This window comes from Plectropomus leopardus, chromosome 1 (assembly GCF_008729295.1).
Source record: "Plectropomus leopardus isolate mb chromosome 1, YSFRI_Pleo_2.0, whole genome shotgun sequence".
Lineage (NCBI taxonomy): Eukaryota > Metazoa > Chordata > Actinopteri > Perciformes > Serranidae > Plectropomus > Plectropomus leopardus.
In genome coordinates this window covers 3,697,904-3,722,413 of record NC_056463.1, presented here as the reverse complement: position 1 = coordinate 3,722,413, position 24,510 = coordinate 3,697,904, and the positions used below count along the sequence as shown (strand labels likewise).

The window sequence follows — 24,510 nt, the reverse complement described above, 5'->3', positions numbered from 1 at the left end:
CCCAGCGCTTCGATATTATCACGATACTTTAGTCACGATACAATATTGCGATTTTTAACATATTGTCATTACATATATTATAATGTATTAATTTTTAAATTTTGTTCCCACAGGATAAATTGGTTAAAATCTGTCTTATTTAATATGATAAAGTAATTAGGGATGCACAATATTGGATTTTTTTTTTTAACCAATATCTGATATGCCAACCCATTTGGCCAATAACTGATACCGATATCAATATATCGATTTTTACCTCACCGAATTTTAGTGATTATCAAGTCTCTTCTGTAGTTGAACTAACATAATATCATGCATACTCTTATTGTGACGGCCCACAGCAGATAGAGACATAAATACAATGCTGTTCAGTGCATGTAATTTTCATTCATTGTGCAAAATCTGAAAAATATTTCAGCTTAGGGCTGATGTTTTGTACATGTTCGCTTTATCAATTAAAAATTTTTTTTTTTCGAAAATCAGTATGTTGGCTGATTCTGATATTTCATTTTAAATCCAGTAACGGCCAATACTGATGACATAACAAAATTATTGTGCATCCCTAGAGGTAATGAAGATTTTTTTGAAAAAAAATTCACTTTAATATTTTTTCTTGCAGCAAAACTAGTAGACTAAAACAGCAATTGGTTTATTTTTTCTAGTGAGCTACCAATAGTTTAATTTGTACTTGAGATATTAATAAGTTATATGATTAAAAAAAGTATACTTAGCATCGGTATAATATTACAATATTGCCACACAAAATATCAAAAATATCACGCTGACTGCCAGCTCACCCGGCACGACTAAGGTTAAAACTGCAGCTTAGCCGAGGAGGACGACTTTGATATTCACATCTCGTGCTGTCACAAACACGAGACGGATATGCACGGAAGACGGTTTTTGACTTTTTTTTCTGCTTTGAGCACCACAAGTCAAGTGTCATCTGGATCCATTATAACGGAGAGAAGAAGGACGTTTCTACGGCCGATGTCTCCAAAACTCTGCATCTCACATCTAAACAATCTTGTTTGGTAAATAGCATTACAGGTAACAGGAAAAATATGTATTTTTGATTTTGGGGTGAACTGTCCCTTTTTTCTCATTTGTTCAGAAAACCATGACAAAATAATTTCAGTTTCATCAAATTCAATCTCTCAGAAGATCTAGATTTGATTATGTTGGAAAATTCACCCCAACATTACAGAAGGTACTTTAACGGTTAGTGTTTGGCTACAGAAGCAGCAAACCAAAAACCAAAAAAAGAAATGAAAAGAAGGAAAAAAAATCAAATTTCTTTTAAAGGGACCCAAAGCAAACTGGTTTCAAAATGCTGCACTCGCTCAAAATAATCTGCTGCTTTGAATATTGATCCACCTGTCAAAAAAAAGAAAAAACTATTAAACACATATACAGGCTGAGGAGGATGTAAGAGCATCAATAAAAAGTGAATCAATTTTTTAAAGGGGGAAAAATGTGCTGCTGCTAAATGGAAATGTGAAATTCAGGATTTTGTTTTTTATATTCAAGCAAAATTAAGTTCGCTGATATCAAGCTTGACATTCAATTCAGGCGTCTTTCAAATCAGAAATGCAACATAATTCATCGAAAAAAAACGTGAATAAAAAGCTGCAGGAGCAGAAAAACAATCGCTGTCCTGCTGAGGGAGAGGAAGGAAATCAGCGTTTACTGTTGTTTCTGTGGGGATTCTGGCGGCTCACGAACGAACCGCCGCTGTTAACGAAGAACGAGCAAAGAAAACATCCGGCTGTTTGTGTTCAGTCAACCAACAGGCGGAGCTGAACGCGTTTTTGCCCAATTTACCAGCAGAGACGAGTGCTGCCCCCCCGCCCAATCTCAGACGCTGAAATTGCAAATATAAAACATGTCAATTAAAATAATCTCCCATTTATCGCAAACATTTTTACACTCGCATAAGGTGGTATTTCAGGCGATTCGAAAAAGCCACATTTCGCAAAACTGCATGTAAACGATTTTTTTGCTTTATAGGTCACATGATGCTATGGTTAGTGCTTGTCAACAGGAAGTGGCTCCCTCATGATGCAGCAGGAGCTACAAGAGCTGTTATTGCATCACGTAACTCTTCAAAAGTTGAGCGAATCATCTGAGAGTTTTGAATCCACGATTCCTCTGTGAAATCGTGATCAGCTCCCAGAAACCCTAAAATGTGGACGCTCGCACGCACAAGGGGCTTGTCTTTCCATTATTGCTCACATAACACGCCAACGTCGCCTTGGATTGGAAATAATGACGGTTAGCGCGGCGGCTGCAACAGAAATAAAGCTGCTAATGTTTTAAACATCCGTCGCCATGGTTACTGGAAAGCCATCGCCAGAGAAGTCGCAAACATCACTCAAACTCGCAACGTTTCAAAAATGTTGCTGAAATTTTGAGCAAATCTGTAATGGGAACCTTCGCTATTGTCAGATTTGCAGTTGTAAGTACTGTTAACAAAAATTTAACATGCAACACTTCATCCAACTGGTCGTAATGTCAGCGGCGCTTCATTTCATGTACGTGACGCGGGCGGGTTTCTACCCTGCAGTTATTGTAAACAAACACTGTGATGTGGTCTGTTAGGGGGCCGTTTACACGGCACAGTTCTTGCATGAAACGTTAAACTTTTGGCCTTTCGTTCACACCACAACAGCATTTTGGGGGCCTGGAAATGGAAACTTTTGAATGTTTCCAGTGTAATCTTTTGAAAACGCAGCCCCTTCTGTCAACGTGTAAACTGTTTGCGGATCCTGTGAGAACGGTGACGTTACGGCCGCACTTCGCCCGATGTTCTTCTATAGTGTCATTACGAAGTTAAATCGGTAACTTCTGACCTGACACGAATAATGCAGCGTTTTCTGTTGTGATCTGTGCGCACGAGGATCATTTATCATATGAACGTGGATCTTCTTTGAAAGCAAAGACTTTTCCGATTTTAGTACGGCCCTTTTCACCTGAACGTGGCCTAAAACTTTTGACAGGACATCTCCAACTGCAAAAAAAAGTCAATTATGACTCTTTCTATTCCGATTTTTTTACCGTGGTGGTTTTATATCTGTGAAACTTTCCCAGAGTCGAGAAAAGCGATTTAAAAGTCCATGACGTCATCAGGTCTATGAGGCGAGCAGGAACTCAGGGGCGGGGCCGTTTGGGAAAAACACTACTGAGCATCTTCAGCGTGCTGCATTTTGCAAAAGTAAACACCGAAGCTAAGAACTTTTTTTGGTGTATTCACCTGACGAGCAACTCCGTTGGTCTCATTTAAACGTGACCTCTGATATTTTCTTGGAAATCTGTCTGAGCGAATAAAACGATTCAACGATTCACAGATTCATCGTGTCTCAGATTAACTTAAACCATCACTGACTTTGATTTCGGTTCCTCCACACGTGCAGGTCCTGCACTGACGAGTCCTTGTCGGAGACGCATCGGCACACATTAGCGCTCACATTACAAAAGATACGAGGTCAAATGCATCTCAGACAAGTCCGAGACAAGTGGTCTTGGTGGCTGTTCACGCATTTAGCGCTGCCCGCAAATGATCGGATCACGAAACACGTGTCGTCTGCTGCGAAAAAGTCAAAGTCAAAAAAGGAAAAGAACAAAAACAGGTCATGAATTAAAACAGAGGATTGTGCGCTACAGGCATGTTTGTGAGTCACGTAAAGAGTGAAAAAAAAGACAACCGAAGTCTCACACTGAAATCCAAATGATCAAAACACAAAAGATCAATCACCAAATTTGGATCAAATCATAACTAAGTCTGTTATTATATCTGAGAAGGACGCCACTTCCTGTGACTCGTTTTTGTATAACGATCAATGTTCCTGTTCAGCTACAACAGGTTAACTCTTAAATACATTTTTTATGGATTAAAATTAAAAAGAAACTGCAGCTGAAAATGGCAAAAACAAATAAACAAACAAAAACAAAAACAAAACAATTACAATACAATATAATGCCTGGTTCAGGGTTCCCACACATTTTTACCAATTCATTTTCAAAACTTCTCCATAATATTTTTCCCCATTTTCTTGACTTTAAGTAGATTAAAGTGGGTCGGCCTATAAACATATTCTTCCAACGCAGATGCAAATAAGCAAACTGCGAGCGGTTGTTTTCTTTTGCCGCCAACCACCTGCATATGCTCACAAAATTTAAAGGTCGCGTCGCCTTTTTCGGCGATAAAAAAGCACCGATCTAATCCGTGCTCATGCAGCGTAGATGTTAAATCCAGCGTGTTTTCAACGCGACGTTTTAGGAATTAATGGACATACTGTGCAAAAGTCTTAGGCCACCTTCAACACGATTATTTAAGCAAAACTATAATGATCATACACGTTTTTCTCAGTAGCTTCTTCACTAAAATACAACCAGAACATACAGGAAATATATATTCAAAAGGCAAATATTTCAGAATAAAACAACTTCAACAGGCTTTACAGTATTTAGTGTGACCGTCCTGAGCTCCAGCAGACAGCGTGTGAGATTTACAAAAATGATCTTCTGGTGTTTTTGCTCAACACGTCGCTGGTTTGAGCCTCTTTTTGTTTCACACTAAATATTCAGTCTGAAGGAGCCATTTTGCTCTGACATTTTTGTGTGTTTTAACCCTTCGGGACTGTTTGGTGCATTTTACGCACTTTTCATTCATCATTTTTTCAGTAATTTTGGCTTTGTTAATGCATATCGCATAAATTTTGGCAAGATTGCGTATTTTTGTTTAATCTTAGAATTTCCAGCTCAGCTCCGAAAATGAGTCTAAAATACGCAGTGGAAACTAAAAAAAATGCGCCATTGAAACCCATTCAAACTGCAGTTTTTGATCCCACAGACATCAAAGCATAAAAAACATGCATTTTATTATTTCTGGGTGTCATTCTGGGCTTTTGACTTGAAATTTATAATTCTTTAGTATTTTCCATCTGATGTCGTCATTTTTACCATATCTGGCGTATGGAGAAAATACATGCTTTTTCCACGAGGCGCACTATCACAATCAGTGTTGCTGTCAATTTGTTGACATATCCCAAACTGTGATAATAATAATTTTTTAAAAAGTATATATATATATATATATATATATATATATATAATATATATATATATATATATATATATATAGACACACACATACATTTTTTGCCTAAAAAACACAGTAGCATCATGACAAAAAACAGGCATTTGAAGGGTCAAAATTGTGAAAATTAATGAATATTTAATATTTATGATTAGGACTGATGTTGGTTAAAAAAATTTACTTGAAAATTTGCTTGATTTTGAAAAGCACACTTTGCTTGAGAGCGATACGAGTGTGTTTAATATTAAAGCGGGCCCTAAAGGGTTAATACACTGAACATGTTCATGACACTGGAAGTCAAAGACACATTACAACTTTACTATTATGGCCTGGGACATTTGTACAGTACTGTAATTTGAATAAAAACTTGAACTCCAAAGCACTTCCAGGCCTGGAAAACAGTATTTCAAATTTCACAACTATTCCAGGAATTTCAAGGCTATGGGAACCCTGCTAACTGAAACTGTCAGGACACAGAAAACCGAATTATACATCCATGTTTTTGTGAGACAGCTGCACACGGCTACACATGACGTTACACAAGACGTGACTGTCACTCCAAAACCTGAAGCACCGGCATCACGTCGTCCAGTTTTCAGCCCTCTTTACGCATGAACAGAAAATAAACTTCACAATTATGAATCTGCATTGACATTTCTTTATCATCATTCAAGTTTACACTGCACAGGTGTGGAAAAAAGCACGAGTACAAACATCTAAATCTCTGTAGTTATAGACGTTATCACGATTTGAATGTTTCTACTCATTGTTCTCTGCTCCCTGTTAAAGATTTTGGTTTCTTTTCTTTCCAAAATCTGGCCTGTTAAAGCTGTTGATGTTGAGTACCTGTACGAGAAAGATACTCAGACGACGGTAGACCTTTAGGTAATTATCCATCTGATAATCAGCTGTACATTTTCGCCTCAGCGTCATTCATACAGTATATTATCAAAAATAAAAGGCTGTCAAATTCTTTAGATCCTGTTCAAACTATAAGCTGCTGTTACAATTCTCACGCTTTTAAATGCTAAAGATAAAACAAAAAATCAAAATATGAAAATAACTGAACCGCTCTGTGTTGAAATGAATAATCTCACATACACATAATAAAGTATTAATAGAGGCAATTTCTTTTTCCATTCTAGATTTATGAAAACAACTTTTGTCAGGATGGATTTTTGTTTATTTGGAAGGAGGGTCACAGAGACGGTAGCTTGACTTCCTTTTTTTAAACCAACATTTAATCTTTACATGGAATCCGAGGGCACCGATGTCAAGGTACCAGTGCTCTGTGTAAAAATAAAAAATAAAAAAAGATTTAGTCACATCACTGTTTCCTTAAAGGGGAAGTTCAGGTTTTTTGACGTGGTGATGTACGGGATATTTCTCCATAGAAACCATATTACATACAGCAGATGTCAGTCGGTGCGTGGCCGGTTTGGAGAAGCAGACTGGAGGCTCGGCGATGTACTGCTGCGAATGGGGATCAACAACGAAACGGAATTTTTTGCCCCCAAAGAAAATAAGTTTAAATTTACACTTTACTGAGAGTATTTTCACTGCTTTACCTTAATACCAAACAGTAATTTCCAACTGGAAAATACAGTTTTTATGTCAATCTTTTCAAAACCGAACTCTGTTAAAACAAACCCAGTGATTTAACATCCTTACGGACACAACGCAGGCCGGCTGTTTACGTCCTGTAAGGTTTTCTCCGCCGCGAGCAGTCAGCTCAGCTGCTGCACCACACTGACCTCTGGTGGCACAAGGTGTGCTCTACATGCACAGAAATCCCCTTAACAGCCTGAACCGTATGAGATTAACCCTTTAAAACACGAGCAAATTCTTTCAAAGACATGAGGGTGACGAGAAACTTAACAAGAAATGGCCCAAAAATTCAGTGAGAAATTAGAAAAAGTTACAAGGAAAATGCCTGAAAATACAAAAAAAAAGAAAAAAAATTAAAGTGTTAAAAAAATGATTTGAAAAAATTCTCTAACATAATTTTAAATATCAACAATAAAAAATCATATAGTTTCTGGAGATTTTCCCACATTTTTGATTATATCTTATATCTCATAATCCCCCCAAACAGTTTTCAGATCATTTTCTTTTCACTTTTTACTATTTTTTGCAGTTTGAACGACATTTCTTGCCAAGTTGCTACTTGGTTGATTTTTTCCTTTGTTTTTGAAAGAAATTATACCACTTTTCACAGATTTTAGAGGTTTAAATTCAAATCAAAGGCGTCTAAATGCAACGACTGACGTCTACTCAATCGTCAGGGGTTAACAGAAAATGAGCGTCTGTATTTTTGCCGGCACTAAAAATCATACTGTCAAGATGTGTGAATACGCTGGTACACCATAAAACCGTGACACTACCCAACACTACCGCTGACCCCCGTCCACAGCAGCACGTTTCTTAGTTTTTTTTGTCGGACTCCAACCTGCTTCTCCAAATTGGAGGCGTGCCGACTGAAATCGACTGTAACTAAAACACTGTCAATGGATACGTTTCCCGTACAACCCCAAAAATCCAAACCATCCCTTTAATGAGGGCACAGCCTGCAGAGTTTTACTTTGCGTTAGTATGTGATTGTACAATCTCGTGGATACTTTTCATGTGTGCACTCTCTATACATTTGTGAAAATAAATACACAATTTACATGAAAGTTAATGGGCATCTAGAAATGACCAAAAGGGTCCCTTATGCACTTGGAAGAAATCTACTGGAAATTAAAGAAGCCTCCAATTTCAGGAGGTCTACTTCACATTACTTTACCTGAGCGACTACACCGACCTTGTGATTTCTGCACTTTCTCCAAAACAAACACAAACTACCTGTCACCATGTCACAAGCCCGATGGCCTACCGTTTTACCCTAACATCAATAAAGTGAACAGCAGATACGCGTCTGCTCATGCTTAACTCTGTATCCGTTTCCACCTATTGCACGACTGCAAAAAAATAATTCACTGTTTCAACTGTAGCTCCTGATGTTTGAAGCAGACACAGCCAAGACCTGCTCAGATTCTATTGGTTAGAGGATGAGTATAGAACTGCACTATAAACTGACATAACTTTCAACAAATATTAAATCAAAGAAAACTGGCGAAAGAGCCTGATGCTGGTATTTAATATCGCCATAACCACGTCAGCATCTACAGAAAAGTAAGAACAACAAAAGGCTCAAAGACAACTACTCGTTCATGTTTCTTCTTGTCAACACAAACTGTTTAGCGGTCCGTCTGAGAGCAAAGGGCGACGATGCTCTCCTCCCACGAAAGACGAAAATCTCACTAATCCCTGACCAGATGGGCAGGAATGAGTCAGTGTTCCTGCTGGGTGCCGTGTCCGTCTCAGGCTTCAAAAAGAGTGTGACATCAGGTCTGCAGTCACTCATTCACATCCCAAATTTCAGAGAGCAGCGGGGGAAGCTTCTTGTCCTGGAGGCGGAGGGCGAAAACCTGCTCAGAGTGGACGCTGCTTAAAGTACGGAGGCTCACCAGCTTCATCAGCATGCGGGGAAACATCAAATGATCCTGAGGAAGCAATTACAGAAAAAAATTTAAAAAGAAAACTGTACGAGGGGAGTAGAGACGACTTTCTGCCCTGCAATCGCATCTGAAACACGTCTGCAGGATGACTCGTAATGTTGAACTGTAGCTCCGTTTTCAGTTTATGCAAAGTCGATTTAGGTCACTTAACGCTTTCCCCGCCACTGACGAGATTTTCATTTACAACACAACGCTTCCAGGCCACTGACAAGATCTTCCAACAATCAACGTTTTCACTGTTATACTGTAGGGGTCGCTGTTACGGAACAACATCTCAGTGTCCAAAAACAATCGAACAAGACGATCTCAAGTCCCAGGGTGACGGGAAAAGAAGACTACTAATTTACCGACTTTATGGTTATTTAGCAGCTTTTCAGAGCCTCTCAGCAACATTATTTAAAAAAAGCAACGACTTATTTAGATCATCAAGGAACAAGGAAGAGATATAGTCGTTTACTCCCACGCTCGCTGCTCAGAGTAACCGCAGAGCAGCGCTGTAAGCAGCCGTCATTCACTATTCAGGTCATTCTTGAGTTTGAGTGGAAATTTGTGCCAAATTGAAAAAAAAACCAAACCTCAAGGTTGTCTTGAAAATTGCGTTTAAAGGAATAAGACAGACAAGGTCACAGATATTGTGTTCAGGGGAATAAGATGGATGAGGTCATAGCGACCTTCATCATTGACCTACTACCACCAAAATCTAATCAGTTCATCCTTGAGTTCATGTGAACGTTTGTGCCAAATTTGTAAAAAAAACTCCCTAAAGATGTTCTTGAAATATTGTTTTTAGGAGAATAAGACGGACAAGGTCACAGTAACCTCTGAGCACCAAAATCTCATCAGTTCATCGTTGAGTCCATGTGGACATTTGTGCCAAATTTGAAATCTCTTCAAGTCGTTCTTGATATAACGCTTTCACGAGGATGGTATGAACGTCTGTATGGACGACAAAAACACACAACATGGACATGGCTATCGCCAGCTCAGAGGCATAAAAAACAATGAGAGGAGCAGAGGAGACTTTAAAATGTTGAACTGCAGCTCTATTTTTAGTTGATGTAAAATAAAAACAAAGGATTTGGGTCACGTTCATTCAGTAGCAGCGTTACAGTGAAAACAGTTTCTCCTAATGGCTTTTCTCATCTGCCAAACAACTAACATTTCAAGCCCCGCTCCAGTCTGAACAAAAAAACTAACTCTAACCTCAGCCCTGACCCAATGTGCTTATTGTGATGACGATAACCAGGTTATGCTGACATACTGTCGGTCACAGGAGGGGAGGTTATGTAAACCACGGGCACTTACATTTGGTCTCTTTATCATGATGTAAGAGCGCAGTGCGTCCACGTAGGGCTGCTGCAACCTCTCCACCAGATCGTGATCCTGCACATTTGGCCGGTCTGAACACAGTTTACCAAACAAGAAAAAACTTATTGTTTGACAGAATGTGATTCACACTATAAAAATGCAACTGCAATCATCTTATTTGTCCCCTAAAGAAGTGACAGGGACATCATTAGCTCTAAATGTATGTTAACATCGAGGAATTTCTGCAGGTTGTGTAGTTTAGGATTTCTGACCTGCAGAAAAGATGTTGATGGCAATGAGCAGGGCATATTCTGCCTCGTCCAGATGCAGGTCGTTCATTCCTTTCGAAAACTCAAAGATGGGGTTGATGAACTCAAACTGAAGCCCTGATGAGGTGAGAGTGACAAGGAAACGAAAAGACACTTTATAAAATGAAATATCACATAAGAGCAACAAATTACATGTCAAAACTATACCCAGTATTTATAGGTTTTTATATACTGCGTTTGATATCTGATGGTAACAGCCTTATTGCTTCAATCTTTTTGGCATGTTTGGAAATAAAAATAAGACTTATTTGGAGATACTAAAAAAAAACAAAAAAACACAACTCTTTAAATACCAAACATGCATGTCTGTTCACGCTGGGTTCACACTGAACACACTGCAGCACCAAGCTCCGCAGCTGGCTCACGATTTGCAGTGATAATTTTGGCATCTAGGCTATTTTTTCTGCGCTCAATCTGGCATTAAAAAACTCTAAAAATGTATTGTGAAAAATATTATACTTGTGTTAAATATCACACAAAAGACTGGATTATGATGCATGATAAAATATGCATCTCATGCATCCATGTTTGCTGTGTCTAAACAGAGAGCGAGAGAGATGAGCGGGCACACACAGACACAGACACACAGGCAGACAGAGGCAGGTTTCTTTATGTGATTAAAACATAGCAGAGGAGCAGAATCGTAGAGAAATGCACTACTGGTGTAAACATCCAGGCGACTACTGACGGACGCCTGCGCAACAAATAACATATCTGGGTGCTTCTGCGTCCAGTGTGAATCCGGCATCATACTTTTTTTTCTCCTTACAACAACATGCAAGACGAATACAATAAGGCAATCAAGTAATACCTGATATTCATTAATTCCATACACAGACAGGCAGAAATGAGCAAATGCACCTGCTTTGGCGAAATCCTCCTTATTATAACTGAAATCCTTAAGAAATGTGATGCTATCGATAGCGGGGTTGTACCGTCGAGATGTCTCCAGCAGCATAATCTAAAAAAGATAAAAACACACGTTGGTAAGTGGAATATAAAACTAAATTAACACAAACTGATATTTTATGAAGTCATCAAAATTTTGCTGAAAGCAGCTACGTTTTCAGTGCTCTTTATTTTTAAATGTATTTTAAAATGCATTTTACACTTATTTTGCTCGCTTAAAGCTAAAACTGCAACTACTGTGGTACTAAGGTCTTGAAACCTTTTAAAGATTTTTTTCTTTCTTCTACAAAGTCCCTGCATTTAGTTTACTTGTTAAATATTTAAGAAAGTGTGTAAGAAAATATTTTAAATCAGTAGGCGGGTTTCTATATGAGATTTTTTTTTTAATCGCCTGAAATACCACCTCATGCAAGCGAAAGTATTTTTAAAATTTGCATGTTTCCATTAGGCAAATTTTATATTTGCAATTTTAATTTGTGCAATTTTAGGGTTAATGGAAACCTGCCTACTGAAATACAGGGAAAACGTCTTGCATTCAGAGCAAACCAAACATTTCAAAACAAAAGCTACAGCTACTGGAAACAATATCTGGTGATAAATAATGACAAACCTCAATGGTGGACGTCTTTAATAGAGCGATCTGATCCTCCCTCGTGAGCTCCAGAAAACCAGGAAGCTGCTTCGCAAAATCCACAATCTCCTGGACCGACATGATCGCCAGCTCAGTGAAGTGGGCGAACCGCTGCTGACGTACTTCTCGGTTCTGTGGGTCCTGACTCTGTGGCCACGGCTGTTTGATGCACACACAAAAATATTAACACACGCAAACCAAATCTATGAAGTGGTTAGCTTGGAATAAACATTATGCTTTCAAAACTGATTAGGAGGAAAAAGCATATTAGAGGTTAAATCTCTTGAGCAGAGATGCTCAAGTCAAGTACGCTTTTACCAGAAATTGACTCCAGATGTCCGTGACTCTCAGTCTACCTACACAGCAGCAGTCACACAATAACAGCTTTTTGTTTCTGCAGCAGCTACATTTTACCCTGGAGCTTGCATGAAACTGGCCTCCCACACTGAACACCTACCCGAAATGCAGCCTGATTCATATTCTTCATGTGAATTTAACAGACCCAATTTAATACATTTCTACTATCGAAAAACATACAGCAGATGGAGGGTATTTATGTTTGAGTTCTTTGGCCTTGTCTTTAAATAGTTTTGTTTGTTTACATTGTCCAGCTTTGTTGTCCCTGTTTTTAGGTGTACCTCTATGATGTGTGTGAACGCCCAAAAAAAAAACACAAAACAAAAACAAAACACAACATAAAACTGAGGTTTAATTCCTTGTATGTGTACGCATACAAGGCGGGTTTATTTATTTATTTATTATTTATTTACTTTGTATTCATTTATTTTTTAACATGTGGATGTATGCATGTGTATATATATGTGTATATATATTATATATAGTGAATGTATGTACACATGTACATGTATTTATATGTATGTATATATAGAGATACGGAGATGTAGATACTTCATTTATATATAGTGATGTAGTACACTTCATGTTTGTATTACTTCATATATATTTATATTATATATAGATATACGGATATGTAGATATTCATTTATATATTACTTATATATATATATATATATATATATATATTTCCTGGTTTATAAAGGAAAAAACAACAAAAAGAGGAGTATAGATGTAATGCTGGTTTAAAACCATTTTAATCAAACTAAGAGTGCAAAGAGGGTACTAATATAACTTCCTGTAATCAACAGAAAAAAACTGGTAATTTTATGAGTGTGAAAACATTTAAAAAAAAAAAAAAAGAGGAAGAAGACGACGAAAGACATTCACTTACCGTCACTTTCGGTCGGTCAAGAAAGGACCTCTTGTTGCACTGCTTCTGCATGGCCACCAGCTTCTCAATCATGTCCTGCTGCTGTGGGTCCAGTGCGGCTGCTTCCTGTGGAGGGGTGGGCGTGACCACCGCGGACGTGCGGGCCGTTTCCTCCTCCTGCTGCTTCTTCATCTTCTTCAGTCTGATTTGCTCCTCAGAGAGCACACCTACAGGTCAAAGAGGACACGCTCAGCTCAGTGTCTGAGTTAATACCACGTCCAATTTTATTCTCATGATTTTCACCCACGTTCCAAAATTAAGCAGAAACTACATTTTCTCTTTTCTCTGATTCACTTGGCGAGCAGACACTCACACTGCTCCAGCATGCCCGCCTCCCGACACTTGCGCAGGCGGCACTGCTGGCACTTGCGCCGCATGTACATGTCCATTTCACAGCGGCCGTTGTTCTTGCAGTTGTACTGGGCACTTTTGATGACGCTGCGGCGAAAGAAGCCCTTGCAGCCCTCGCAGCTCAACACGTTGTAATGGAAACCGGAGGCCTTGTCACCACACACGCTGCACACCTCATTGCCCAGCATCTTCGGCGCAGGTCCTTTCTTTCTCTTCACTGGCTGACCATCTACACGCACATAAAGAAGAGGTGATAAACCACATGAAGCACTTTCAACAAGTTCAGACACGGAGGCAGCAAGTGAAGGTGATTGGATGAGCGCTGCAAATGTCTGCTCTATATCTTTCTATCTATTTATCGACCCACAATTCAAATTCAAGTCAAGCACATCCTGTCATGTTTGTTATAACTGTCTGCCAGTTCACATTTGATTTCTAAAGGAAAAAAACAGCAGTGTTGCTTAAATTCACATTACTTACTCAAACAGTCAGCAACTGCGACATATTTTGTGACAAAATAAAAACACTGAGTTACCAGTATAATATATACTCTAGTACTTGGTGTCCACTGCTCCCCAAAATGCTCCACATGTCCTCACCTTCTGTTGTTTGAGAAATGAGTTTTAAGCAGCAGAGCTCCCTCCTTACAGACAAATTATTGTTATTCACATTTTTGCTGTCATTAGCCGCTTTTACGAAGAAGTCCCCCCTTTATACCGGCCCTGCACTTTAACACAGAACGATGTGTGATTATATTATACACTGCATCACGGCATCCTGCCATCAAAAGAGGCCTAATAGGCGTGACGTTGAACACACGAGTGTCCGCCTCTAGAGTGACATGTAATATATGCGTCGATAACAATGACATTAACATGTCAGTAACAGTCATTTACCGTAACAGTTACATGTTCGGAGGGTAAGCAGCTCCCGAACCTCATTGTTTTCCCAGTGTGAATGAATGAATGAATGAAACCTTTATTGGGAATTTGTCTTGCATCACAAGCATAAAAAACATGAATGACACGAGACACCAACATCCACACTGAACAGCACACAAAAACATAAAACAAATGATTAAAATACATTACTAAAAATATATATGCAGACATTTACGGCTGCTGTTCTTCTCTGAATTAGCTTTGCTAACAGCTGGTTTTTAAATCTTTTGTGGTGAGCCATTAAAATGTCACACTCGTGTCACCCATGGTCACATCTTTCCGACTTTACGTTTTACACAGAGCTTGTTTCGCCGTTGTTACTTCCTCTATTTCTGACTCAGATGTCACAGACAGAACGGTAAGGCAGCATAAAGGCGTGACAATCACGCCTTGAACAGGTCGCTTAAATATGGCGACTGATTTCGCGAGCTGAAGAAGAAGCAAGTCAGGGTTATTTATTAAGTATTTTTATACAAAACAGGCACGGCCAGTGTGTGAATGAGACAAAGGGCTTTGTCTGTCGCTACCTGTGGCAACTCTCAATCCCCACGTGCAATTTCAGATTGATGGGCGAAAATTTGAGGAGAAAAATGGATGCAGACAGACAGAGGAAGCAGTTTTCTCCATTGTAAAACAGGATGAGATGAACAGACGGATAACCCAAACACAAACTGGTTATTCTGGTCTGTGGATGTTGTCAAATCAGTCCAATTAGCACAAAGACACACTTGAAGAAACTCACCCCGCTGTATGAGATGTGTGAGAATATACCTCCATAAAATGATAAGATTACAATTTATCTGCATCTTGACCAAAATTCAGTAAAAGTGACGTCATTGGAGTCCTCTGGACTCAAATTTAGCCGTACTTGCTCTCACGGTTTCATTCCCAACATGGTGATGCACTCGGTGATGGCTGGTTTTCCCTCAACGATGACTAATGGCAGTGACTAAAGCAACAACTGCACACTGTCTTTCCAGACAAGCAACGTCACGCTCCCTCTAAACAGGATGTGTGCTACTTAGACAATGTGCGCTGTATCTGATTCAGTGTTTTCCTCTTAAAAATCAAAGAGGATTCAAGTTTACAGGGTTCCTACAGCTCAAGGAAAGTTAGATTTAAGACTTTTAAAGACTTTTTTTTAATGCCGCTCAGAATTAAGTTTAAGACCAATTTTCTAATAACCAACACTGAACAGGGACAATTTCATTTCGCCCAAATGTTTATTGTGACAAAAAAAAAAGACCTTTTTGTCCCGTGAAAAAGTTAGATTACCTTGGTCGAATGTAAGGAAAATAACTTTTTTTAGAGTGGAGCATATGAAAGACAATGAACATATTATATTATTATAAAGGTATATATTTAGTTTACCAACAGAAGTGTGAGATATCTGTCATTTTTGGCCTGTTTTCTGGACGATTTGATGTTTCTCAGTCTGCATGTGAGATTCCACTGCTTGGATTCCCATCATGACGAGTTTAAGAAAATGAATTAAATTATCTAACAAAAAAATAACTAAAAAGATTTTATCAATTATTTGAGATTATTTTTCTGACAGTGCAACGTCAGAAAAAAAGATTAATAAAATCCCACTTTTAATTAGATATATAGATAGATAGATATACTTTATTGATTTCAAAACTGAGAAATTAGGGTGTAGCAGCACCATACAGTAAGAACAAAGAGAGTAAAGAACAAACAATACAATACATATATACATATATACAAGTATACCTATTAAGTATAATTTCTAGATTAATGAATTCAATGCCTTTTAGGGCTTTTCAAGGATCTGCGGGTCAGTTTGTGAGAGAAACGTCTAAGTTGTGTACTGCAGTAAAATATTTTTCTCTCACCTGTGCTGGCAGATGAGTCGCCTGCAGATGGATCCAGCTTAATGTCGCTCGGCTCCACCGGCAGAGGGCTGCTCATGTCACTTAGTGAAGGGCCGTTATGGGGGGGGACGGGGAAGTCATCTGGCTGGGAGAGGTCAGCCAGCGACAGCAGGCCGTCGTGCTTCATTGTGGTGCTTCCACTGCTCTCCTCAACCATGCAGTCCAGCTGCAGCTCAGAGGCCCCGTCAAACACCTTACTTTCATCTGAGAGAAGAGATACAAAACAAAGTCAAGAAACAACCACCCCCTACTATTTCTCGAGACTTTATCAGCTTGAGCACTTTGCATTTTTGCCGTTAACTTCACGATGGCAGGACGATCATGCAGTTTGTAGAAATACACCAAATGTGAACTAATGTGTTTTCATAAACAGATGACAAACTAACTAGGGATGCAATATATTGTTTTTTTTCTGATATCCAATATGCAGATATACATCGACTCATTTAGCCGATGACCGATACGGATATCAACTTTTTTCCACAGCTAATTTTAGCGATCATCAGGTCTCTTCTGTAGTAGAATTGTCATTATATTTTGCAGATTCTTACTGTGATGGCCCGCTAGCAGATGGAGACAGAAAATACAATACTATTTAATGTACGTAATACTCATTCATTGTGCAAAGTAAGAGATATACTTTATGTTTTGTACATGCTTACTTTGTCAAAAAAATAAACAAATATCAGCTTGTCATATTATCATGAAATCAGCATGTTGGCTAACTCCGATATTTCATTTTAAAGCCAATATCAGCCGATACTGATGTTGATATTATCGTGCATCCCTAAAACTAACCGTTACACAGCAACAACCTTCTAGATCGCAGACATGGCCACAGCAAAGAAGCGTAAAGTCGGGTATTTTCACATTATCTAATCTGGCCCCCACTTAAAAGAGAAATAAAACAAAATAAAATAGAATAAAAAATAAAAAGAAAACAAAATGAAACATGTTGATTGTCTTTTTTTCATTTTTTGTTTTTAAGTATCATTTCAGGCACTGTTTAGGCACTAGTAACATTTAAAAGTATTTCTTTAGCACCAGTAATCAAAACAAAACAAAAAAAACACATTAATACCAAACCCCACATACATAAACTTGATTTTTTTTTAAAAACAAATCAAGATTTTGAGGTGGACAACATAATAGATAACAGAACAAAAAGACGAGGAAGGGACAACCACAACAGAAAAATGATACAAAGCTGCTGGCATAATAAAACAAAGCTTTATGGAGAAAGCTGAACTCTGTCCAGTTAAATCACACAGGGGGTCTAATCTAGAAACGCTTCCTCTTACCATGACCAACATCTGGGATATCAGTCACAGACAGCGTGGACATCTTCTGCACAGCAGCTTGTCATTACGAAATCAACGTGTACCTGTATAATAAAGAAAACAATAATACTCAGTTATGATGGCAATTTTACAAGTACAGACATACATATGAAAGCAGTGTGATTTAACATGGAAGAGATATAAATCTGCTGACGCTGTATGTATGTAGGGTGTGTACACATTCAAAACAGGGATGTGGTTAAATTGCATCAATAGCAGGGAAATCCTTATGATCCAACAAAGCAGAATGCAGTTCTTAGAAAGGTCTAAAAAAACTAAAAAAAAAAACCCAAAAAAGTCTCAGATTTAACGGAGATCCTGTCTATGCAAATGCATGTACAGGAAAGCCAACAGGCTGTAAAAGCAGAAATGAAAGTATGTCATGCGCCACATAAGGGCGCATTTCAGGAAGCTGATTCAGCAGAGACACATGCATGATTTTGTCTATTTTTAACCAGCCTGCGAGAAGAAAAACTCTGTTTAAAAACATACATTTTCTGCAATTTTCTACAATGAATAAAAATGATAAAAAGCATCTAAGTTGATTATTCTGTGATATAACAGCACTGTACTTCAACACAAAGTTTATGACAAATTCATGACTTTATTACGTCCGTTTCCAGCTTATAAGGTCCACTTAATTAAAACGAATGCAGTGTTTTACATCAGTCCTGCAATAAATCCTTACTTTATGAAGGTTATCGTGCTCAGTTTTTGTTTGAATTGTCTTAAAGGAGAAATGATTTGACTTTATGGTCATTTCAGAGGCTGTTGTTAGTGGTGCTGTTGAACTGTGTTGTGTCATATTTTGGGGTGTTTATTTAATATATACTGGTTGATATAAAAGGGGTAGATAAAAAAAAAAGAAAAAAGATCAAAGTTCAAAGACAACTCTATGGTAATATCTGTTACTGTTAAATACAGTGAATTAAATACCTGAAATCGTAAGGTACTTTATCATATTAATGCAAAAAAAAGATAAATATAAATATATGCATTATTACCATAAAGCAGCCCGGATTATTGATTAGAACAATGGCTACCTTTACATGCACACTGATATTTCACTTTCATTACGAATATGACAATACTTTAAATTTGATGCAGGTCATGTTAACATATATAGCATATTCCATTTACCGACCTGAATTAGGCCTTTTTCTAAATTTACCATTTTACAAGTGGGATATGCCACAATTATTTGGGTTTTAATATCATTATTTAAGCACGTATACAGCACACATTCAGATTATGTGTCTAAATTGGGGGTTTTTACAACAGTTTGCGGCACACTGTCAATGGTCTGTTTAATGTTGGCTCTGTGCGTTGTCACGGATACATAAACCAACTCACCAACTGGTTTTTCTTTTTTGTTTGTTTGTTTTTCAAAATGCCAACAGTTTGAAGGCTGTGGACGAGATGCATGCCCAAAATACAAGCCCCGCTTTCTGGGTGGACAGTGAAACACACCTACTTTTAATCATTACGAAAGACTTGGAACAGGTTTTTGGATGAACACAAATATCATCACGCAGACCTTTTTAAGAAGGTGGTTGAAAGAATGTAATAGGGAGGCTGTGTTTGCACCGTCCACAAGAAAAACTGTGAAAAAAGGCTTATTTCGATGCAAAGAAGCACTATGACAAGTGGCTTTAGACGTTCCACTTTTGCATATTTTGACGTTATAAGCCACATGTTATTCGGAGTACACACTGTTACATGTAACTGTTAATGTTAGTGGAATATGCTTAGTAGGAATATTGTCTTTTTTGGAATAAGGTTAGAAAAAAAAAAATTTTTTTGCATGTAAACGGACTCAAAGACATGCTTAAAACAGCATACTTCATCTATTTTTTATGAATTTGACATTTGTGTTTTGGCACCTTTGTACTGTGTGGTTTGTTTGTGTACAGCTGCTGTGGCATGCAGATTTCCCCCTCGAGGTAAATAAAGTATCTATGCATCTCCACCACAAAGGTCTAATACAACAAAACACTATGTCAGTAAAAACAGAAATATGTCAGCAGCTGCCAGGGAGTTTTCTGTGCTGTCGTCTCATGGTACAAATCATCATATTAATTACAATGTTAATTATCATAACAACAGGGCACATTTAGAAAAATACTTTTGGTTTTTATACTCTGAGCCCCATATATTCATTTTAGTTTGACTTTTCTGTTTGTTTCTCGGCTGCTGAGTAAAAAAATTGAAGTTGTTCGAAGCAATGTTTGCCTATAAACATGGCAACAGCGGTGAGTCAGAGCATTGTGGTGTCTGGATCGAGTCGTCACTCCTGCAAGGTTTCACTATATAACAAAATGCACAAACACTGTGACAATCATTACTTCTTTTGTAAAGCTTACAGTGTTCAGATCATGTTACTCCTGCATGCAGGCACTTTTGAACTTTAGATTTATAAAAGGTCGGCTGATAAAAACATTACTTTGAATATAAACAGACAAACAAGACAGTCGGCAGGGCAATCTTTCAATAAATTTCTTAAACTTTTCAAACTGTAGATACCATTCTCAAAAATAATGCAAAGCTGCTTCCAGACACCTTTTCTGAGCAATTACCAGCAAAAATGGCTCCGATACGACAGCTGACAGACAAATCAGTTCAGGGATCAGGGATGTTATTTATCTTTCCTAAATAAACTACAAAAGCACAATTTAAATTAGTTTGATAATGTTTTTCTACCACCATTAATATTACCTAAACACCTGCTTGTTATTAGTCCCATTCATTCTGTGTGTACCCGTGTGTGTGTGTGTTGCTAATATACACAAAACCAGAGAGGAGAACCAGAAACAAAATTTGTATTATGCAACCGTTTGTGATGTCACTTTTTCGTCACTAAAACATGGGATAACATTACCCAATTTCACTCCAGTTATTAACAACTTAAATATGGCGACTATGCTGTCAATTGTGGAAGTATAAAGCTCATGCAAGCCTGGTAGCAACTTTATCCCAACTATATCACAAAAGTATTAAAATAAAAAGTATTTGATCAAAAAGTGACCCGTGAGATAACAAGAAAGAAACAAAAACTGTGATTTAATATGAAGTTCTTAAATAATGTAATTGTGGTTATGTTATGTGCACCAGAAAAAAAAAAAAAACGTCATAAAAACTGTACACATGAAAAAGCCACGATAGCGGTAATTTTCAAAGCCCCGCTGATAAGCTTTTAAATACCATAGTAAACCCGTAAAGCGGTTATTTAAGCAGCAGTCCGTGTTACTCGCTGTCACACTGGAGGTAATAATGAAGACGATATTTGTTGGCATAAAGACGGCTTGTTTTTTGTTTTTTTTAAAATGTTATGACTCTGTTATAGTGATGCGCTGATCCACATAAATCATTCATCCACCTGACACTGACAAAACTGACACTGAGTGCATACAAGTAAAATTGATTATGAACAGATATATATAATAGGGCTGTAAATGACAATCACAATTAATTTTTTAGGTTAGTAGCAGAGAACAGCAGGATGACTGTAGTAAATATTAACAGTAAGAGAGAGCGAGAAGGCGCAGCTGGTACCGGTGTACTGATGCTGCGGAAAATAAGTCGTAAAACAGTTTCAACTATTTAGCATCCATGGGTATCAATAAATCTACATTTTTGACAACACTAGTTGTTATAAACTTGACAAAGGAAACTAAATTTAACTATAAGCTTCTGAAATAATCACTGAAGAAATGCTACTGTTCCTCGTGTAAATCCGCACAGTGTCTCTCTTTAAAAAACGTAATAATAGTTTCTGCTGCGGTGATCGCTGCATGTATTTAATGAGCGTGATGTCATTATTAAGCCTAATGATAAAGTAACATTTGTCACAGAAGTACACTGGAGAAGGCTGGTTAAAACTAAGGCTTGTATTTTTTGGTAAAATGAAAAAAAATTGTAGTTATTTATTTCACCCACCTGAAAGTGGGGCTGCACTATGTCAGATTTTTACTACATGATTATCATGGCTGAAGGAGTTTACAATAATGATATTATCGCAACATTTATAGAAACTTTAACAAAAGAGTAACCTGAATAACCTAAACAATAACGCAGTCAAATGAATTTTCAACTTTGTTCATTGTACGTTTTCTATGGGGATGTTTTTTGTTTGTTTGGTTTCTTTTAGGGTTTTTTTACAAATAAATTACCATCAAAGTGTAGCTATGTGAGAGCTTGTAATCATAACGGGGACAAAGCGAGAATGGAAAGAAACTGAAACAACGTAGAGGTGCTGGATTATGTACACAATACTGTCATATGGGTATTATTGACATATCAATAATTAACTTTAAATATCACGATTATTGTCTATGCTGAGAGATTGTGACACCCTTATCTGCAACTCTCACTATTACTCAGAATGTTAGGGTTTACGATCCGCCCGCTGTGTCCGTGTATATAAACGTACTCGCAGCATCACGACTGTACTCACATGTTGGCGAATATTGTACTAAAATAAGACACGGTGTGACTATTACTAACAGTGTTTGCTTTTAAAACATCTATGTCAGCATTTAGCGGCAAAACTATCTGCATATAGAGAATGAAATTCCACTGGATTTCTCAATAATAGCCAAATTTTTCCACGAAAAACAACTTATAAAAAGGACAGTAACTTGCAACAGTGACGCTGTGACAGGCCGAGTGTTTGACTGACCTTACCTCAGAAGCTGATATCTTTATCGTCTATACATCCTGCCCATGTGAGTCCTCAACCTCAGTCTGTCGATATCCCTGCGCTGACGGAGGACTTGCTTGGCCGCTGAGTGTTAAAGATGCCAAACCCCGGTGACGTATTGGGCAGAAGTTAAATGACTCGATATCTTGAAGACGGCGAGCAGGAAGGAAAGAGTCCCTTTCTACAATGCCCAATGGGAGACGGGAGGGAAAACACAGAGAGGGAGGGAGGGGGAGAGAGGAAGGGTGAAAGAGGGAACACAAGAGGTTACTATTGGTCATTTGCATTGCTTTTTAAATCCCCACAGGGCTGCGGTGCTCCAGTCTTTTTCCTCTTTGAGTTTAAGCAGCAAATTTTACTCACACAGACTAACAACACACCAGCACTTAAAGATGACCCTGTCTTTTTCTTTTTTTTCTTTTCAAAATAAAACCACTGTGGTCCAATGCCTTTGATCCCAATCTGTACGGGCTGTTTCAACTCAAAGCCACAAAAATGTTAACACAGCACAAGAAGAGTAAATTCACAAAAAACTATTTCGCTTGAATGCATCCTCATTTAACTTCAGAGCAGGTCTAACTTTTACATACCAGGAAACCACGACTCACTGTGTCAAATGTCATGTCAGCACAGCGGATCTAAGTCTGAGAGACAATACGTCTGGTAATCAAAGGGACCAGGTTTTATTGGGTTAATTTACATTCTCTGGTTGTAAAGCTTTTCTACTCTGCCTGTAACCTCATGTCATCTCCACACTGATCTCTCTGTACAAGTCCAATGTCCCCTGCATCTTATCACCAGCCAGTCACCTTTGTCCATGTTTTCCTAGACTACTGGAAATGAAATAACGCACCAACAAAATCGATAAAGCGCTGAAAGACTTTTTATATACACTTTTTCAACCTCATGTCATTACTCACGCAACCATAACTGACATCCTCTGTGCCGCATATAATCTACTTTCACAGTGTGCTACAAAAAGCCATAACCCTTATAATGGACCTAGTTTAGTAAAATAATATTTAATGGTTGATTATTAGTCGCAAGTCAATATTAGTATCTAACTAAAAATTTAGGATCCCTTCTTATCTTAGACATGTCAACCAGTCAAAAGCGGTTTACTCCAAAAAAAACTTTTATAATTCAACTAATTGATAATGCCAATACAAACTTGCCGACAACCCAAGAAAGTATGCTATATATCAATATTATATTGATATTGTGAAATGAGATAAAATATTGTGTTAGATTTTGGACATAACAATATCGAAGTGTCTTTTTCTGGGGTTGAAGGCTGTTCAGTTAGGTGACATCATTTTGACAACTGTTTTAGCTCTTGAATCATTTGTCTTGGCCCACCTGATCAACATATCCATGTTACCGAAAATTATTTATCAAAACTCTGATTGTGTAGATACTTTGCGAAAGGATCAATAGTTGACTGTTCAATATTGTCACAAAATATGGTAATATGGGAAAGTAAAAAAAACAACAACTAAAACACAAAAAAACAAGGAAAATAACCTGGAAAAGTGCTTAAAAATTACAATAATTCTGTAAAATATTTTTAAATATTCAATCGTGCTAATTTTTAATATAGTTTTCTTGACATTTTACCCTAGCTTAAAAAAATATAATAATTTTCTAAATCTAAAAAAATTCTTGCAATTTGCAGGACACTTCTTGCCAAGTTGCTCATTGCCTTTTCCAACATGTTTCTGTGAACTAGATCCCTCGGGCATGATGCAGAAGGCGCTACAAGAGGTGTTATTGCATCGCATAACTCTACAAAACTGGAGCAGATCATCCGATAGTTTTGAATCCACAATTCCTCTGTGAAATTGTGGACTATCACTTGTCAGAAATCCCTCATACGTGACCGCTCCCTCATATAAGGCGCTTGCCTTTCCATTATCACTTGCATAACACGCCAACGTTGCCTTTGATTAGAAATAATGACGGTAGTGCGGCGGCTGCAATAGAAATAAACCTGCTAATGTTTCGAACATCTATCGCCATGCTTCTTGGAAAGATATCACGAGAAAAGTCGCATAACATCACTCAATGAAACACTTCATCTACATTTTGAAAATATCGCTTAAGTATTGCGCAAATCTATAATGGAAAACCGCCCTACTGTGTGCAAAGCCTACAAAAAGCA

General features: G+C 37.9%; 1 protein-coding gene across 2 annotated transcripts; it reads right to left on the bottom strand.

Annotated features, from left to right (window-relative positions):
- Positions 1-7,499: 7,499 nt before the first annotated feature.
- Positions 7,500-22,525, bottom strand: nr1h3 (nuclear receptor subfamily 1, group H, member 3). Of its 2 annotated transcripts, none has more exons than XM_042490576.1 (10): positions 22,329-22,525; positions 17,612-17,694; positions 16,272-16,514; positions 13,437-13,703; positions 13,085-13,290; positions 11,815-11,994; positions 11,157-11,256; positions 10,239-10,352; positions 9,964-10,058; positions 7,500-8,643 (listed from the first exon to the last, which is right to left on the bottom strand). In XM_042490576.1, exons 2-10 carry the CDS (start codon positions 17,652-17,654, stop codon positions 8,497-8,499), a joined length of 1,395 nt encoding a protein of 464 aa, XP_042346510.1. In that variant the 5' UTR covers positions 17,655-17,694; positions 22,329-22,525; the 3' UTR covers positions 7,500-8,496. The 2 variants fall into 2 exon arrangements, with proteins under 2 accessions (XP_042346510.1, XP_042346502.1); XM_042490568.1 differs by having other exon boundaries at positions 22,334-22,525.
- Positions 22,526-24,510: the final 1,985 nt, after the last annotated feature.

Coding starts and splice junctions, on each gene's coding strand:
- nr1h3 (XM_042490576.1), bottom strand. CDS start 17,654: ATGTCCACGCTGTCTGTGACTGATATCCCAGATGTTGGTCATG. Junction 11,257..11,814: donor TAAAGACGTCCACCATTGAG/GTTTGTCATTAT, acceptor TATCTTTTTTAG/ATTATGCTGCTGGAGACATC. Junction 10,353..11,156: donor GGAGGATTTCGCCAAAGCAG/GTGCATTTGCTC, acceptor TCACCTCATCAG/GGCTTCAGTTTGAGTTCATC.